Raw genomic sequence first — 21,040 nt, 5'->3', positions numbered from 1 at the left:
TAAAAACCATGAAATACTTACAGGCATAATTCAAAATACAACAAAAACAATTTTCGACGTACTGTTATTGGATAACCTACAATTTATGCAGGAAAAATATAAATATTGTTGTTTTTAATTAAAGATAGGTAATAATATGTAGTTTAAATATCGAATGGTATACTAAAATCGTAAATATAATAAAGCGTCTCTACTGGACATGTAATATTAATACACATGGACACCTTAAGGCAAAGACAGATCCACCCCTATGCCCAACATGCAATGGAAACTACTCCGTCAAACACATTATCGTCCACTGCCCTAACTTCAATAAAGCTAGGAAACATTTCGACATTCCCGACAGCCTGTACGAAGCAATTGTTGGTCCATATTCCAACTACCATAATTTAATTTTATATTTAAAGAATATTGATTTGTATAACAAAATGTAAATTGTAAATATTTAAAAGTTTTGTAAAAAGCTAATAACCTTTGTAGTTGATGCTTAACTAATAAGGAAAAAAAATTATTAATACTATTGCAATCGATAGTGGGTTACATATTATTATGTATTACATATTGTACAATGTGCGAGTGTATAAAAGGTATTTTCGTAGTATCGTTCTTAAACAATAGGGTCTATCTATATTCTATGCACAAAAAAAAAAAAAAACATTGTACCTACACGAATTATACAATAAAAACGAAATATGTTTTAATAATATTATGCCTATACATTATAATTATTTTGACGGACTTGGCGACGTGGAAATTTCTAACCTCGGCCGGCGATATGATAATATTAATTGCAAATGCGATGAACCACTATATAAGTGTATAATAGCAAGTTTCACTCATTCATGTTGGTGTTAACCGGTGCTTTTTATCACACTTCAGTAGGCAAATCACTATGCGTGAAGAGTTTGTGGGATGTTACGAACATCGGATATAATAATAATATGTCATCGTCGGTTTGCCGTATAAATTATTTATTTTTCGTTTTATCGTGGCATGTATATAATAATAATAATAATAATAATTTAAGGCAGCACTGAATCGATCGATGTGACCTTTTAACAACAAATAAATAAAGCGCACACGCGTCCCAGACTTGGATGGAGATTTATCGTAACACCACAAAGTATGATAAATTGCGCGTCATTATAATACGCGCGGTACACACGAGCACGCAAATACGCTCGGCCGAGATTTCGGTTGCTTCTCGTTTCCACGGTAAGGCGTTCGTCTAAAATAATGTAACATCACAATAACCTATCTCCTAACCACGAAATTGAATATAAAACGTTATATCGACGCCTAATATACAGTATTTATACATTATAATATTTATTAATACATTTTTGAAGTCTCATATAATATTAAATATTGTGCTGATTTTGGTCGTTCATATTTATGTATTATCATTTTTTTAATTATATACTACTCTGTACCCCTATTCAACTATTGAAATTAAATCGGATACATCGAGTAGAGAAAAAAAAGAAATCAATAGCACGTATTTAATGGGTAAACATAAATTTCAAGAACGGGCCTTGCGATTATATATTATGTACCTACCCAGATAATAAAACGCATATAAAAATCATAATCGTCCGTAGAGCGAAAAACCTATAAAAAATAATTTATTAACTAGGAAATATTATTATGTTGCACGTGTGTGTACGCACCGCACTCGTTTATCCGATTAATTGTTTGCGATTCGATTTAAATTTTAGTGCACATTATTGTGCACAATACAATTACACAGGTACGTCCCACGATTAAAATAACGATAATGTATAAAAACGATAAATAAATGAATAATAATAAAAAAAATGTTATCAGAAATAATATGTGCGCACATATATGTATTATAATATATTATACCTAATATATATATTGTGTGAATTTGAGATAGCAAATTAGATCAATTTTCATCATACCTATTTAATAAATACTTACGACATCTCAACAATTAGCAAATATTTGAACTTACGTTAATTGAATTGTCAAACTGAATTTCTTAAAAAAACATTTTCCAAGAAAAATATACACCTATCCAGGAACTAAGTTTTAGTAATCTATCATATTAAAATATTTTTAAGTCAATATTTTAATCAATGTACTGTAAATTTTGTCGTATAAGGAAATTTAACATTTAAGTTCTACCTAATCAATATAGGTACTTACAATTTCAAGTTTTATTATCATCTATAATAATTTAAATACGAAAACATTGATTCATGTTTATTCGTTATTTATTGTCAATATTGTCAATATAAAATTGAAAATTACATTAGTGTAGTAATAAATAAATTTTTAACAAATTATAACTGTTTTCTAGGTTTAAATTTAAAATACCCGAAAAATCCGACTACAGTAATCAGATTAATTTCCTTATCTTTAATTTTGATAATAGTTTAGTTAGGTATAATTTATCCAAAAAAGAAAAAAAACATCGATTAATCATATCAAAAAAAATAAAATTAAAAATAATAATAATAAATGTATACCAATTATTATTATATACTTAATTAAAATAATTTTAAAATAATTATGATTTAAAACATGATCGTATTTTCGGTATAGGCAATAGGCTTACGTTTATATGTCGGATGGCAGCATATTATATTAAGTTTAGATACGTACAATTACAGCTTACAACTAAAATACTGTTAAAAAAAATCGTTTGAACGATGATTTCGAATCATTCGAAAGATCAAAAGTAGATTGAAAACTAAAAAACACACACACATACCAAGTACATCTCAGAGCCCGGTAAAAATGTTGACCCGAAATTCAGGTAAATAATGTTCTTATTACATAATATACGCTTTTGCATCAGTGGAAATGAAAACCCAAAGGAAGAAAACACCATCTCACGGGACAAAGATGCGAGGGCTTTCGATCTCAACCTTACTATTTATTTATTTATTTTTATATTTTATTTGCTCAAAACCCTAAAGCCAACGTGTGTACACGCTTTTTATCCGACGTCATAAATAATACGTCCGGAATACGCCTCCATGAAACATTCAGCTACGGTGCACTCGAAATTTTAACGAAAGAAACTAACGTACCTAGTACCATAATAAATAAATACGAGTTGCACGGTTTTTTCAACACTAATCTTTAATATTTTGAGAATACAGTGATTAATTAATAGAATGTATTCTTACATTAGGCTTTTTTTTTATACATACCTAAATCTGGTTGCATATAATTTAAATATATACCAATGATTATACATACATATATTATATATATAGGAATAGGTAGTTAATATATATTATATTTTTCTATATTTACGCAACTTACTTAAATACGGTATGAAACAATACCAAATAATCTTAAATTTATAGTCACGCTCATGTTTTCAAGTTAATTGTTATATTTTAACACATTTTGAAGTTATTTGACATTATTTTTTTTTTTTTTTACTATTCTACATATGCTTTGATAAATTGTTAATTATAATGGTTAAAATATTAAAAATAAACAATTTATAGTGTCAAAGTATATGTATGTAGTTTATTTTTATTTTATTTTTTTATAATTTATAAAAAATATATTACTTTATTGAATATTTCAATCTATACAGGAGCAATTCTAAAGACAGCGGAACTCATAATTGACCACGGGAATATCCACAAAAACAATATAATACTCTCAGATTCTCTGAGCATACTCCTAAGTCTAAAAAATACAACGAACACAACAGACATAGCAAAGCTTATAAAACAACAAATAATCCATTCAAAAACCAAAGGATCAAACATATCCCACATCTGGATTCCCGGACACAGTAACATAGAAAGGAACGTAAAAGCAGACGAATACTCCAAGAAAGCGGCAAAATCTTCAGACTCTCAATAATTAAACATAACATCATACGCAGATTTAAAAAACCCTAATCAGGGAACGTATACAATTAAAATGGCAAACGCACTGGTTCAATCAGAAGACCAAACTAAGAATAATAAAAAACTCAATCTTCAACTGGCCAAATTTCTCTCCGAATAGAAGGGACGAGGTAATTAAAAACAGACTACGCATGAGCCACACTCGTCTAACGCATAGATACCTCATGGACAAAGGAGAAAAATCACAATGCACTTCTTGTGGAACTGAACTCTCAGTTAACCATGTAATTACCTCCAATACGCAGATGAACAAAGAAATTTCGAAATATCCAACACACTAGATGCAGCCCTCGGATCCGACGCAACTACCACCACACAAATCCTTAAATTCCTAAGCAAAACAGATTTGTATGATAAAATTTAAATCTAAAAAAAAGATATGTATAAATAACTGTAACTAAATGGCCTTTGTCGCCGAAATTCATAAGAACAATAAAAAAACAAAAAAAATCTATACAGGTGTACTATAAGTCTATAAGTAATAATGTAATAATTGTGATAGAAATAAGAATTAATAATGACATGGTAGGAAATCTCACATTAGAGACATCTAGTGCGGCTTTACATTAAAGTTTAATTTTTATAGAAGAATTTATGTGTTAAATCATTTAGAATGTTGGTAAATTATCAATTGGTTCTAATGCAATATATTATATAAAAATACTTTAATTCTTCCAATAGAACCCAATTACTTCTAATAAACCGTGCTTATAGGTACACCAAAATGAAAACTATTATTAACTTATAATTAAAGAAAAAGTAAAATATGACATATTAGTATTTGTAGTGAAGAGTTCGTTATTTAAAACGGGATTTAAAATGATATTAGTCCATTACAATTTCGTTGATAATCTCTTAAAAAAATTAAATTTTTTAATTAAATATAATAAAATGTCTATCGTCTCGAGATGAAGTACAACAAATGTTTAATATTAACATTCTGAGACATATACAATTATGTAATAGTATTAGACAATAATAGAAACATAAAATATATGTAAAACCAAACGTTTGGTAAATCTGCAAAAATATATTTGAATACTTATACGGCTATACATAATATAATATTATGTATTGTAATAATCAGGAAATAATAAATACCCTATATCCGCACCCATCAACACGGAAACGCCCATCGGCCACCGGATGTATAGAACTTTTTGGTTGCAAAAACATGACGTTTACCGATTGTTCGCACTTTTAAAAGCAGTATATAAGTATATACTGAACGGCTATCTACTCAAATATAATATATAGCTATATTTGGTACTAGGTAGGTAGCCTATCTATATATGCTCTTCATCAAAGAGAAACGATTTTTAAAGATTGTTGCAGGTGGGGTGCACGTGATACGAAGAAGTCGAAGGTGTGACAAACCGACTAACCGACTATCGTATATATATATCCGTATAGTTGCGGTCGTAATTTATAAAACGACACATTTCTCTAATGGACCACCACCGCCGCCGATACAATAAATTATTATCAAACCACGATTTTGTGTTGCGTGGAAAGTGGTGTACGTGATATATATATATATATATATATATATATATATATTTTATGCGGCGTTTTCACTACGGTTTTTGCCAATTTCTAAGTTCGATATATATATAAACAAGAAAATGTAATAATCGTCAGCGTTTTATTTACCATTTCTCATCGGTGTCGTAAACAATAACGTGATTTATACAATTTATATTTTTGCTCCCGTACTTTTATATATTTATTATTTATTTATACATATATATATATATATATATATATATATATATCATTTCCACGCGATTTGTCCCGTTAAAATTGATATTGCTCACACAGCCATTTCGCATGCGAACGCTTTTATACGACCACTGAACATTGCCAATTGGTGGTCACTGTAACGGTTTTGAATTCAGTTGACCGCCTTCATCCCTAATGGTGGCATATTTTGAGAAGTAAAAAAATTATATTCACTTTATTATTGATGATGAGCTTTATTAGTCAGCGAACACTTTCTTTTCACGCATAATATGCACAACGTTAACCATCGTGTTTATTATAGATATGCACATTGGTATACTTTAAAGTGAGCTGGTAAATTATGTAAACGTTAACCAACGTTTAGGTTATGCTCGCAAAATACCGCATAATACGTAAAAACGTGTTGCTGTTCAGAGGCAAACGTCCCTGATCTGTAGTACCTACCATAATATTTTGTATACATATGATATAAATATATATATTGCTGATATTTGTAATTCTGTACTCAAATTTTGACAAAAATAAGAGGTGACGTGCTGGGAAATATCGCTTCAAAAGGTCGTATTTGCGGACAAAGAAAATACGCGACGGACAATTCAACAATTGTCCTGTAGTGTCCGAATAAGAAGAAGGATAATCGCCTGAAAGGATCAGAAACGTCAACAGTTCGAAAACGTTTTATAATAAGGTTTTAGTCTCCACTTAAATTATATAACTTAGGTACTACATTGTCTACTGCCATACACTACTACTACTAATACCACCATGGGTGCTGCCATCGCCAGTCTGGGGGACGCCACTATACTGTTATTTCTATATCCGAGCAGCTTCGTTTAACATCAACGTCACCGCCACCAAAGCGGTCGCAATCAAAAGTGGTCGTCTTATTATTATAACAATCTTATCGTAGTCCTACAATTTACATTAAGCCGAGCGAAGGACTACGTTTCATTGTTACATAATATTATACATATATATTAATAATTGCTGTCCACGAATCGAATCATTATCTAGAGTTCGGTTAGATTCGTACAGGATATGCGCGTACATATAATATTTATTTATATAATGTCTGCAATCTTACAAATGGAATTTTATCCCACGGAATATATTATCATTATAATTCCGTTTACCCGCCGTTATATAATAATTTACTACAAAACAAGTATTTTATTCTCAAGACGAGTGTATAATAATTGACACAATTAAAACCAATTATTATGTTAACAAACATGTTATATATAACACAATATATGTAGGAGTTATTGCATATATATAATATATCATACGCATAATATATAGGTTCGCATAATGTTTATTTATTTATTTATTTTTTGGCAACTTGGCCATTGGTATAAGATACATTTTTTTTTTTTTTTGAAAGGTGTTACGTAATAATAAAGGAAAAGTTTAATAACTGTTTATTTGTTGTTTGTACCCTAAAAACGATTTAACAATTATTTTACGATCATCGAGCGTTCAAGTCATATAGTTATTTGTTAGTGCGGCCAGAATGTATAAAATACACAACTCTATAAGACTTAAAGACATGTATTTATAAAGTGTACACACACACACACACATATTCATATATGGAATCCAAAAAAGCACAGAGAAATTCATTTAAATTTAATGACTTTTAATTGGATCGAACGGTTTGTTTTTTCTTTTATGAAAAAAAAAAAACTGTATATATATATATAATATAATATTTTCAACACTTGGCGATTGAAGTTTTCAATTACTTGTGAAAACAATACGGAAAGAGAACAAAAACAAACTTTGTTTGAAACAGGAACATGTAGTAGGTAAAAATAACTATATACATGCATATCGAAACAAACTATATTGAATTTTTAATACAAATTGTATTCTCTTTGTTTCTATAGAGGATGGATATTTTAAAATAACAGTATTAGTGTAGGTACCAACAACGTTTTGTTTGTTTTTATATGTATGTACAATAATTTAATTACATCGGTACAAACAACTTATCAGGTATTCAGGTGTGTCAAAAACACACTTCCACAATTCGATGAAAAAACAGTGTTTATAGTTTTATACCATTATTATATTAAAAAGCAAACAATAATAATAATACAAATGGTATTGATCCAATTCATGGGCAACAAAACCGTCAAGGAGATCGTTAATTTGACCGTTGTAATTTCGTGGTTAGAAAGGAAATGTCCTCGACAACTGCAGATGTGTATATATATATATATATATAATAAGATCACCGGCCTGAGCTTCACTGTGGAGGCTTATGTACAAAAGAGCTTTCCGTTTTTTCAATTTATTTTACTTTGTTGCGTTTGAATCTTTTTTTTGTCAAGAGAAAAGTTTTAAGACGATTATAGTTTGTTTCCGTTCCACCGGTTTTACACGAATTCGTCCAAAAGGGTATATCTGCCAAAATTGCATTTTCCTTGAAAACGACTAGATCAAGCTCAAAATAGACTGTGCGTTTCGTACGTTACTATAGTGGGTTGAAATAGCCGTAGGCGTATAAAACGTGTCCTGGGCTTGAACTTAACGCGCAAGGGTCGGAGTTATTTATGGAATGTAATATATATCTAGCCGCTAAAACGTATTTTGCTTTTGAGTTTTGATACAAGTATAAGATTTAGTTTTTTTTTTTTTAGTAATCAAATAGATATCAAAATATTGTATAAAATTATTACATTTTTTACATTCTAACATAATCTTTATTATATATTCATTATATTATAGACATGTAGATTGTAGGTATATACAAAATGATTCTCAAATATAAAAATAAAAATAAATTTAAATTAAACCAAACAGAACAGTAATAATAATATAATAAATTACTGTCATTTTACACTTTTCGTAGATTTAATATAGATAACGTATCTAATAGGTATAACTTACATATGTAATACCTATTACATTGTTAAGTGTATTTGGATAATATATAAACGCGCCGGCAATCGTTACCTAGTAACATTATTTTTATTTTTATTTTTTATTAATAATAAGCTCGGAAACAATGGTCATTAGCTGCTTATAGAGGGAGAAGCCGTTGGTTTGGAAAACGTAATGTATGTGTGGTAAGGATTTATTGCTAAAAACCCGGTTGGTCACTGGTCACGGGAGCAACACCGGCTGGTATTATATGTACACTCGGAGCGTACGATTGCGCCATATCAAGCCACAAACATTAACATTATTATTATTACAATTGGTTTACCATTATGATATTTCGACGGAATGAAATTATCAATAAATACTCGATAGTAGTCGGTCGTGGTCATAATTTGTCCAAGTGTGGAGGGCAAGCCTTGACTACTACTATTTTTTATTTTTTTTTGTAGGTATACCAGCGGTTTTCATGTTTGTAATTTGTAAGTGCACTCGAAATAATTATCATACGAACGCATTACAGTTGGCATTTTAATGTAGGTATTTATGTGTTATATACCTTTTATGTTTTACGATGAACGACGGTATGTATATGTTCATATAACGTCCCGCAGCACAATAATAACAATAATACCAATAATATTGATAATAATAATATCATCGTACACGCGTACTTATTAAGTGGTTTATGCGCGAGCGTGCGTGTGTACGTCTGTATAGGATATAATATATAATAACTAGATTACTGTTTGTTTTTGTATAGACGAGTAGCGTTTAAATCATTCCGTGATTACTATTGGACACAAACGACGGCCCACAGATAGCCATCTCCGGCGTGCGCGGTCGTTTATCCAATATAATAATATTATTATACACAATATTTTATCGTCTTGAGCTCGACTAACTCGCACACTCACACACGATTTTCAGATCGGTATACACACATTTATAAATATTTTTTTTTATCAACTTACATATATAATTTCGTGACCGATCGGAAGGACGGACAATATCACTATGACTACAAACCAAAAAGTCTTAGCCCCGTTGTTTACCACTTCGGCGATACGTATCTCTCTATTCACACACATACACACACTTACACGCATTATACATATTAAATAAGTGTTTTTAGAGAGTAAAAATCCAAATTCCATTGTTCCTGACGCGTAGGTACGTATATATTATTACGACGGGTATAATAACATATAGTTATAACTTATAATAAAACGTGTGCGCGAAAAAAGCATGCATTATATATGCTAACATCATATTATATTATTATTGAAACACGAATTCAGTAACGTTGCGTACAATAATTAAACACTAACTCGAGGTTTGTACTGCGGGTTGTTGGGTACAATGACATGTGCATATCTATATGTGTGTATACGCATATATGTTATATAGTTTGTACGATGGGATGATTTTTTATTTTATTCGAGCGATCTGTGGACTGTGCAGGACAACGACTCCTTGAAATGCGTAATCACGGTTCCTATCTGTCTACTTATGGTACACGTACGAATTTATAACAGCATATTCTGTAAGTATATAACACGATGCGACGTGGCATATTATTTTCATTTCAAGTATAAGATAAACGTCTTGGGAAAGGATTTGGCACGTGTATATCTGCAGTGTTCGGGTCACGTAAAAAAATATTAACCACACGAGTCAGTTTTAAAATAATGTATAAGTGTATAAGTACCCATATCATCATATGCGTATGCGATGATCATATCCATAATTTTTTAATACACTGTCAAAATGCTGTGTATACAAATAACACGTCCCTATTATAAATATAAAATTAATAAATATAATATACGTTTCACTATTATGAGACCCATTTTTAACGTGGGCATGAAATCCCAAATCATCATTGTAACATGAAGATGTGGGTTCTTCGGTCGATGATTCGATGATCGATATTTAAAATGATTTATCGATTTCTATAAATATTGCAATTTTTTTTTTTTATTCTTTAGAGAAACATTCAAAAAGACACGGTTACGAAATGTTAAAAAATATTGTTCTAATTATATGCAACCACTCGCATTGTTTACGATCTATATTATTAATAGTGTAATTGTCTAACAGAAATGATTTTTTTTTTCAAACGAACAGATCGTGTCTTAAGTATTTGCGGGTTTTGATCAATATAATGATAACTTTATAGTCAGGTTTGCAGAACTAAGACTATATAGATGCATATCATAATTTTAAAAGTAGTTAACTGTATAATAATAGTTATGTACTATAGTTACAAGAAGACAAATGATTTACGTACTTTTAACGAGATCATTACACATTTATTAATATACATAGTTATATATATATATATACCTAACTTATATATACATTGCTTATTGTTTTATGGTATGATATAAATCATAAATAGAAATTAAAACAATTAAAAAATATTTAAGAATAATAATTTAAACCCGTTAAGAGTACAAATGTTTTATATTTAATAAATTATCGGCGTTTCATTTATACGTTAGTATAAATAGTTTATGATTTTTATAAGTTTATACACTCGTAAATATTATGATTCATTAAACGGACCAAATAATAAATATATTGTGAGTTTAACTGTGACGATTAAGGTGATACATTTTGGCAACATAGTCAAACACATTTACATAAGTGATAGTGTACAAAGTGTGTAAAAGGTTAGGTTATAATAATAGGCAATAATATATACAGGGTGTCCCGCGAGGATTTACCCATAGCGATATCTCCCGAAATAATGGTGATATCGAAATTCTGGTTTTGTAATAAGACTCACAGGGATAAGAACTACAATTATTTCATTTTTAAATGTATTTTAATGTTTTGGTAAAAAAGTTAAAAAATATATTTTTTTATTTAATTATTTCATAAAAAAAATTAAAGATAGCCATTTTGTTGAGTTTATTTTTTGAAAATATTTACGTTTCAAAATTTTATGTTCATTAATTTTCTGATTTTTAATATTTTTTTTAGTTTCGAGAAAAGTTGCGAATTATTTAATACCGTACTGTTATCAAACATGTGACCTGCCGCGCCACGCACATTCCCATACGGCCGGTCGAATACTTTCCGTGTACCTAATAGTTATAAATTTATAATCATATTTTATTTCTTCAAAACTAGAAAAAATATTAAAAATCAGGAAATTCATGAAAATAAAATGTTGAAACGTCAATATTTTCAGAAAAATAAACTCTGCAAAATGACTATCTTTAATTTTTTTGGAAATAATTAAATAAAAAAATATATTTTTTAACTTTTTTACCCACACATTAAAATAAATTTTAAAATGAAATAATTGTAGTTCTTATCCCTGTAAATCTTATTATAAAACCAGAATTTTAATATCTCCATTATTTCGTTAGATATCGCAATGGGACTAACCTCGCGGGACATCCTGTATTTGACCTAGAAACAAAATAATAATAAAATTACACATGATTATAATATACTATATGTACGGTTCTATATTATATAATATAATGTTTTAAAATATGTATTTTTGAAACAGTTTAAAATTAATGTTTTTGTAATTATATCAATACAATTGATATTAACATCGATGGCGAAAAGCAATCGAATTTTAAAGGTGACTAATAATATTGGCAAATTCAGAGTTATTCGTTGTGCACTATATATTCATACCAGACGCAGGTGTTTGGATATCAGTCATTGATCTGGAACCATTTAAATAGGTATGTATTTAAAATTATATACATTTGAATCGCGTGGTATAGCGACAATACTGCATCTTCTAGAACAATGGCATAGAAAGATTTAGTCATCCATCACACCTAATTACGGTCATGTCGGTGAAAGCGTAGACAGTTTCGGGACCCATAATACTCAAACGAATAAATAATATATATATAATATCCAATATATGTATAAGATGACAATTCAAGTCACTGAAGCAAATAAAATATCGTGGGCTAAATGTCGGGCAAAAAATAAACCATAATTCAAGACATCAAAATATATGAGCGTACAAAAAACCAAACATCAATTGTACAGTAATATATAATCTGTAACAGAAAAAGACTAACAAATATAAATAATGCTTACTATTACATAATGTATATATATATAATATATAATATTATAATTAATATAAATATATATATATTAATGTATATACCAAATTGAATTCTAATTTATTTGATATTGTTTACTTTAAATATTCCTAGTGAAATATTGTTTAATAAATTTAACCGAGAAAACCGAATTAAACTAAATAAATATTAACAATAAATATAATATATAAGTAGTATTATTTATACATGTATAACTTTACTAGGTATATTGGTTCGAGTTAGTTTTGAACAGGAAAAAAAAGGTGTTTGTTCGAGTATAATATTAAAATACTGTATCTATTTATGTTTACTAGGTAGCCTAAGAAAATTTAAAAAAAATATCACACAGCGATGGCTGTTTTCACATATTCTTTTTCATATGATTGAATTATAACAAATCTTTTGTTAAAAAGTACTTATTAATCTTTCTAGAGGATTTATAATATATAGAATATATAGAAAATATATGGAAAAAAGTAGGTACCTATTATAATAATTCACCTACGCGATACCTATGTGGCTAGATATGTTAGGTACGCGTAGGACTTCCAAGTTTAAAAAGGATTTATTCAAACAAATTACGTCTCGAATTTTAATTATTCGGATATATTATATTATAATGTTTGGAAAATATTTTTAAATGATTTAATAGTTTTGTAAAACGTTTATATATATAATTTTCGTAAATACATTCAAATATCCAGTTAGTTTAGATAATTTTGATTTTTGGATACCTACCAAATTTCAACCAGGGTTTCCAGAAATTACAAAACTAATATTTATTACAATATAACATGGATGATCAGTCATCAGTGATCACCTACCCTGTAGGTGTATATATACCAAAAACGAGAAATACTATCGGCACACGGAAGAGGCATTGTTTCGAATGTTCGATGTATATACATTATATTAATATTATACACGAGTGGCGCTAAGCCACCCTTCTTATATAATGTCCCGCGGGAACGATAAATCAAATTATATGCCATTACAATATAATAACGACCAGATTGTGGAAATTTTAGCCATTTTATGCTCCCCTCTGTCAACAAAATATATAGAACACACACACACACGCACATGTACGTATCATCTTCATAATATAATATATAGTTATAGTAGTTAGTTATAATATTTCTAAAACAAAATATCGTTCTTTTACTCTCACTCTCCGTCTCTTTTTTTCTCGTTATCTGTATCCCATCCTATGGAGCAGAGCTGGTTCTACCTTTGCAGCCACGACGACGACGACGACGTGATGACACGCGTGAGTCACAGCCCGCGGTGGTAGGTGCAGAGGATCGTTATTATTAATTATAGTATAGAAATACAAGTATACAGAGCGATCGTTTGGGGCCATTGGCCGGCAACCATATCATACCCAAAACGCGGTATAAAATATTAATATTAATTTTCGATTATTTTTTTCAGTCATCCCATGTACAATCCATAGGCTATATTTTTTTAATGAGTTTTTACGGTCTATATAGGAGCCTCACATTATATAATTTAATATTACGAATATTTTTCGATAATGTTGTGATATACAACACTATATAGGTACCATACATTAAATATTGAACTAATTATAGTTAATTATTAATAAACGTTAAAAAATCACAGAATTAAGTAATCGAAAGGTTAGATTAGGTGTAAATAGTAAGTTAACTATTCGTTTAATATTGGATATTTATACAAAAAAAAAAAATCAGAACTGCATGCACCTATTGGAAATCTCAACGGACAATGACTAGTCAGAAACAATGATAAAAAGAAAAAAACGATCACACCGTATACACTGTATTATATTTATATATTATTATAGGTATTATGTATAACAACTACCTATACGGCCGGGCCACGCGTGCGTTTTTGATAATTTGTATTCGCCACACACGGCGGGATTAAATCCGGCACCATACGGACGCAATTATAAAACTCGCCTACAAAGCAACAGCAGGAACAGCAGCCATAATATTATCATTATAGGTAGCAGGCAACAGCTAGAATTAGGCAGTCGATCGTCGCACGACTCCGACGTCCGACTGAACGAAATAACAAATTGTTCGTATAATACGCGGTTCATGCCATCTGCTACACCTGCAGCAGCGCGTCATTAAACTTGAGCTAAATAGAATTGCGTTTCCGAATGGTTACTACATTTATGTATATTATATTATAATATGACCGCCGATGTGCGCAGGATACAAAGTGATAGATATGGTTTAAGGGTACCACGGTTAAAAAGAATAACATGCAAAAGGTTCGACCTTCATGCAGGTCGAGCATGCATAATAGTATTAATATTATATCGTCATTCATTATATATAGCATTTAAGTAGAGTGTATACGTCAGATTCAGTTACTCGCATTTATGACTTACACACATTTAATTTAAACAAACATATATGTATATTTGTCCGAATCCCTTCATCAGAGGCTCTTCCACGTTCATTTATGTTTTTATTCGTTCGATAAGTTATCTTTTAATGTCTGCATACAATCGAAATACAAACGATTATTTTCTCTTCCAACCCATTTCTCTAAAAAATAATGATTTTTTTTTTTACTTAGAATTAAGAAAAAACAACATCTTCTACATTTTTACTAGAAAAGCATACATATATTATCGATTACATGTATACACGACACCTCACTAATAATTCCAAAACATTTAATTGTAATCATAAATTCATTAATTTGTTAAATTTATTTTAAATATGCTATCTAAATGTTTAATATCCTAAGTAAATATTATTAATTGTTCTTTAAAAAACATCTATACCCTTTTTTTTGATAAGAATAAATTTTAATATAATTAAGTGCTTTTCCACCATCTTCGATATTGAAAACAACGGTATTCAGTCAATACACACTAACTTTAAAAGTTTGACAACCGTATTCGTTGTACTCTCTCTTGAATAGAACTCAGCATATTATATCGATAATGGCCGGATATTGTAATATTATGCATTTCATAAACTTCTCACATCCACCGCGAATTGGTACTCAACTTGGGTGGCTGGGTACCGTTGGCTGTATGCATGCCAGATTATAATATTATAATAAGTCGTGTCTCCAAATGGTCCGTTCAATCACAGATTTTAATTAAACAAACATGCATACTAAAATATATTATACAGCTAGGTAGGGCTCGGTAAGGCGGATGCTGCGGTGTTGATGTTTTAATTGTTGTTATTTATTTACAGTGAATCGGGAAAGTCTTTTTCTACAGTTTGTTTTCGTATCCGGCACAGTGTTGTACATAAAAATTTTCAGTCTACATTTTGTACGGTGCATATTTTTCAATCATCCGTCATTTGTTATAGCTTTTTATAGCAATTCTATTACACACACACACACACACGCGCGCGCGCGCGCGCGTTGTGTGCATATAACATAATATATAATTATAATGAAAATAGATTTGTCATCTTGGCCTTATTATTTTTCGAATAAAGGAAAAGCGGAGTATTTTTTGTTGTTGTTTTAATCGACACGGGATATAAGTATAGTAAGCTACGCATAGTACGTACATAACTTTATTAACGCCAATAAGATTTTTCATGGCACGCACCAAATAATGCGTGGATAATCGTTAAAGAAAATCGTATTAGGTAGGTACCTACCAATTACAAAATTATATGTACCTATGTATAATAATGACTACAATACAAATACTAATTAGTAATGATTGTTCTAAATACGCTATTATACGTATTCTATTTGTGTGTATAACGTTCTTAATTACTATGTATGGTTATTTTTTTTCTATCCACGAAAGAAAGTTATGTAAGTTGAATGATTACAAAACCAATTTTTTAAAACAGAGCATAAATGCGAATGTTTTTTGATTCATAGTTTTCTGGAAAAATAATAAAGTTTTTGGAAATATACATATATTTTTTACGTAATTTGAAGTCTCTTTATACACGAAGAAAAAAAAACTTATACTTTTAGAGAACATGAGTTTTCAACTTTATAACAGTCAATAGCCGTTACACTCATTAGTAAACTTCGATAATGGACACAAATTGTAGCGAATAAGAAAATTTTGCGATTAGTAATAGTTATTTTTTTCATGCCCTTTTAACATAATTAAATATAAAAATAATGCATATTAATTGGATATAGTATTTATGAATATTTAAACATTTCATCATATTATATATACTTTAGGTATAACGTAAGAATTGCGAACAAATTCTAAAGATCGATAAGTCGATAAGTGGAAATCTAGAAGTTCTAGATATATACTAGACTAGAACGAAAAATAATATATGTGATATATGGATAAAACATCGAAAACAGTCAGCCGAGAACAAAGAAAGGTCAACAGCGATGGAGCGCGTGTCAAATGTCGCGATACTTAAACCGTCGTTATTTTAACAATGTTTTTTTTTTTTTTAATACATTACTAAAACTTTAAGATAGTATAAATAAAAAGTAGGTATACTCTATATACTAACTTAAAATATATTATGTATGACATTGTAGATTATTAATTTAATTTCTCTACGCACACAATATCATCAAGTGTATAATATTATTATTTATCATACATATTATTAAAATTACAATATTATACTATACCTATGAAGTATATGCAATGACGGCTAGTCGTAGCGATTCTTGAACTACACACCTTATACCCATCAGCGTGTTATTATAACATACCTACCGCTTTACTGTTTGATTCTAAGCATTTTGATTATTGCTTCTAGTCAGACGCAAGACTTATATATAGTATATTGGTTACGAATATAAATGTATATAATAGTAACGTATAGTACAAACGACATCAACAAAGCAATTTGAATAGCGATTATAAATATTTGGCAAATTGGTCATCGCCGGTGGCGGATCGGAATTCAATGTTTATATTAGTTACACACAACGCATTGTCCTCCAGGATATATTATAATGTGTCAGATAAACTGCTTATAGATATCATGTAGAATGTATAGAATATACATACAATTATAAATTATAATGCCGTTTAACTCACTATGATTTTTTATAGCAATTTGTATATTATTTTGCTGTTAAACGATATACTTGTATTAAATATACATATATTGTATTATAATATAGACCAATCACAAATGCTGTACTAAACTCGCTCGAGTAATTTCATTATTTTTTTTTTCATGTTAGGAATCTAAACAATTTTTAGTCTACGACAAATATTCAAAGAGCTTTAATTAAATCTAATATAAAACAAAACAAAAATTGTTGTGAATCTCAAATAACAATTATAAGTTGGTAATATTAATACTTTATCATGTTTTCCTGACTTTATCAAGTCAGGAATCCGGAAGTTCGAAAATCATTTAAAAAATGTTAAATGTATCGATTTTCTTTTGGATTTCTTCGACGTGTTATAATTTGAAATTTAAGCAAAATCACTAAGTATTCATCGTTAACGTTCTGTAAAAATCAATAATTGTCTATTAGTTGTAATACTCGCTGTATAGGTATATTCTTAGTATGACCTTATTATTAAATCCCGAAAGATAAAACTCAAAACTTTATTTTATTTTATTATACCAATTGATTATGGTAAAACTGCTGACCATTGTACTTGGATTGTGGATTTGAACGAAGGAAATTAACCGATAACAAGAGACGTTTTAACATTGAATACCTACAGAAGAATAAAGAACAAATTCTAGTAATTGGATAAATACTAATAAATATATATACATTTAAGTACCTAGGCAATATGTATCACATTATAGATACGTTTATTAATCGTTCAGATATAGTTTTGCATCAATATCTTACCTATATAATATGTGCTTATATATTATTTCAGTTATAATAATTAATATTTAATAGTATCCATATTATAATGTTAAAATACGAATGTAGAAGATTTAGTATATAAAATTAAGACCATAAAACAGCGATAACCAAAGCCAGATTTAGAAACAATAAACATCTAAATAACCTGAATAAATAAACAAAACAAATTAATTATGGTGATATGATATAAAATAATACGTATAATGCTGACAGAACAGTCGTCAGTTATTTGATGGAATGAATGGAAAATAAATATCATAACATATTTTTGGGTCCATGTGAAAAAGCTGACAGGTAATAAATATTCAAAACGCCATTTATCTAAATATGATCTGTAGTAATATACAATATTTTACCATTAGCACACGATTCGATTTTGGAAAATGACTGTCGATAACATTGGCCATCGAAAATATAATTTTGTTATTGTTATTATATTGTTTGAAAATAGAAACTATATTTTAGTGTTATATGCGATCACGGAGTACCTATAGATATGTAACAAAATGTATTGATTATATTCACGTTTCACATATTATATAATATCGATTCACATCAACGAATATTACAAACACGCAAAGTCAAAAGGAACATAGTCTGTAACATGGAAAGATTATAGGCGGCGTGCATAATGTATTCCAAGGAAATTCATTACTGTTTTTTTTTCCTTCTATAAAATGTTCAACTTTAGCGGTTTACAGGAAAGGAATATAATTCGAACCGCAAATAAGAGTTATCGCGTCAGTCTGCCAGTCACATCATTATTATCAACACGTGATAAAAAATTATGCATACATAACAGTATAATTACATTACTTTATTATGTGTATGCGTGTATAGGGAATAGTCGTTCGCCAATGACCCCCGAGGATAGTATGATTCCGATGTTGCGTGATGTGTGTATACTCTGCGATTCTGCGTTTTTGTTTTTAAATATGATAAATTGATAAATAACGTATATATGTGTGTATCACTGTGTATGTGTTATTACCTTTTAAAAAACAGTTATTATAGCTAAAAGCATAAAGATAATATTATATTTTACCATACAATCTTTATGTGTGTGACGAAGAATAATATAAATGCATAAGACACGACGAGTGCGTGCCGAGAATCGCGTAGACAAACGACTGGTAAACTGCAGGCGTTATGTTATAATATTATTATTTGCATTATTATTATATAGAATTTCAGTGTGTATAAAACATTATCTCACGCACAAAAAATGACACGTGCGTAATATTATAATGGAGTGATAGTAATGATATTATATAGGCATAAGAGCTAGTATATTATGTATATTTTATGGCAAAAAGACGAAACACAAAATCGAATGAAATAACCTTTACACATGTTGGAGCGGTATGACTGTAGATGAAGTTAGACCGTGGTTTATGTCGCTATTTACCACAAAAATGAATGATACATGAAAAAAAATAAATATTATTCCATACAAGCTAACGATGCTAATTGGCTAATTGATATATTATAGTATAATTTAACAACACTTTTTCTCACGCTCTCATTCTCATCGATGCTGAACGAAAAAAAATCAATATTATATATTGTTATAACATTTATAACGTAATAGCCAGCGAATGGATCTGGAGCCGAATCGAACTATAGTATTATAAGCGTATAGTGAGTAAGTCATATACTCATATGTCGGTCTGAAATACTAAAATGACAAAAATGAGACGTCTGCAAAATACCGCTTATCTGTTTCACGGCAGTTTCAATAATGAAAATTCATCGACAGTCGTATAAATATAATTTAATACGAGTACATAGAGTTAACACATATATGTATATACAACACTTGGACGTGTAATAAATATACTTTCGGGTGGTCGGAACACGATCACGCCTCCAAGCGCCGATGATTTCGATTAGCACATTATCGCATGCAGTGTTATATAGATACATACACACACACACACACACACACACACACACACACACACACACACACACACACACACACACACACACACACACACACACACACACACACACACACATATATATATATATATATTAAGTAAGAGACCTCACACACAGATCTGTTTTTTAACAATAACATCAAGCAATGCAAAAAGTCAAATATCTATGCCAGGAAAGTTATTTATTTCCTATTTAAGACAAATGCGTACAAAAATCATATTATCTACCACAACGAAAAGGTTATAATTTTTCATAATAAAATACAATATCTAATTAATATTTAAATTAGTATAAACTGTTAAAAACATAATATTAATTTATATTTCTAAATTAATATCGTTGATTCGATTCATATCTTAGTTTACATGGTTTGAATTCGAATAATCCAGTTTTTGGGTCAAAATATAATTATAGGTACGCACTTATAGTTATTTAATAATTAGTAAAATATTATAAAATATATCATTATTTAAAATACAAAAGCTATAAAACTGTTAAATATATATTTATATATATGCAATTATTGAATATGAAGCTCAATTTCCTCAAGAATTATGTTGAAGATTTTATATAAGAATAAACAAGTGTGCCGTAGAATTTAAAACCGTTTTTCTCTTGAATGAGTTATTTTAAAAAATAAACTCTCTGAAGTACAATACG

At 29.3% G+C, this 21,040-nt stretch overlaps 1 protein-coding gene across 5 annotated transcripts in view; it reads right to left on the bottom strand.

Moving 5' to 3' along the window:
* Window positions 1–21,040, bottom strand: part of Tpst (tyrosylprotein sulfotransferase) — a 102,313-nt gene that overhangs the window by 14,829 nt on the left and 66,444 nt on the right. Inside the window, exon 1 of one of the 5 annotated variants that reach the window (XM_089226561.1) lies at window positions 5,007–5,095. The exons of the other annotated variants lie outside the window; for them this stretch is intronic. Coding sequence (XP_089082687.1) covers window positions 5,007–5,081 — 75 coding nt within the window. The 5' untranslated portion in view covers window positions 5,082–5,095. Of the gene's footprint in view, window positions 1–5,006; window positions 5,096–21,040 lie in introns of those variants that run through there. 5 annotated transcript variants of the gene reach the window in all.

This window comes from Diuraphis noxia, unplaced genomic scaffold (genome assembly GCF_037042655.1).
Source record: "Diuraphis noxia isolate RWA-SAM2 unplaced genomic scaffold, SU_Dnox_SAM2 contig0004, whole genome shotgun sequence".
In the NCBI taxonomy this organism is placed as follows: Eukaryota; Metazoa; Arthropoda; class Insecta; order Hemiptera; family Aphididae; genus Diuraphis; species Diuraphis noxia.
Note: the sequence above shows the minus strand (reverse complement) of the source record. Positions and strands in the feature narration are given on the sequence as shown.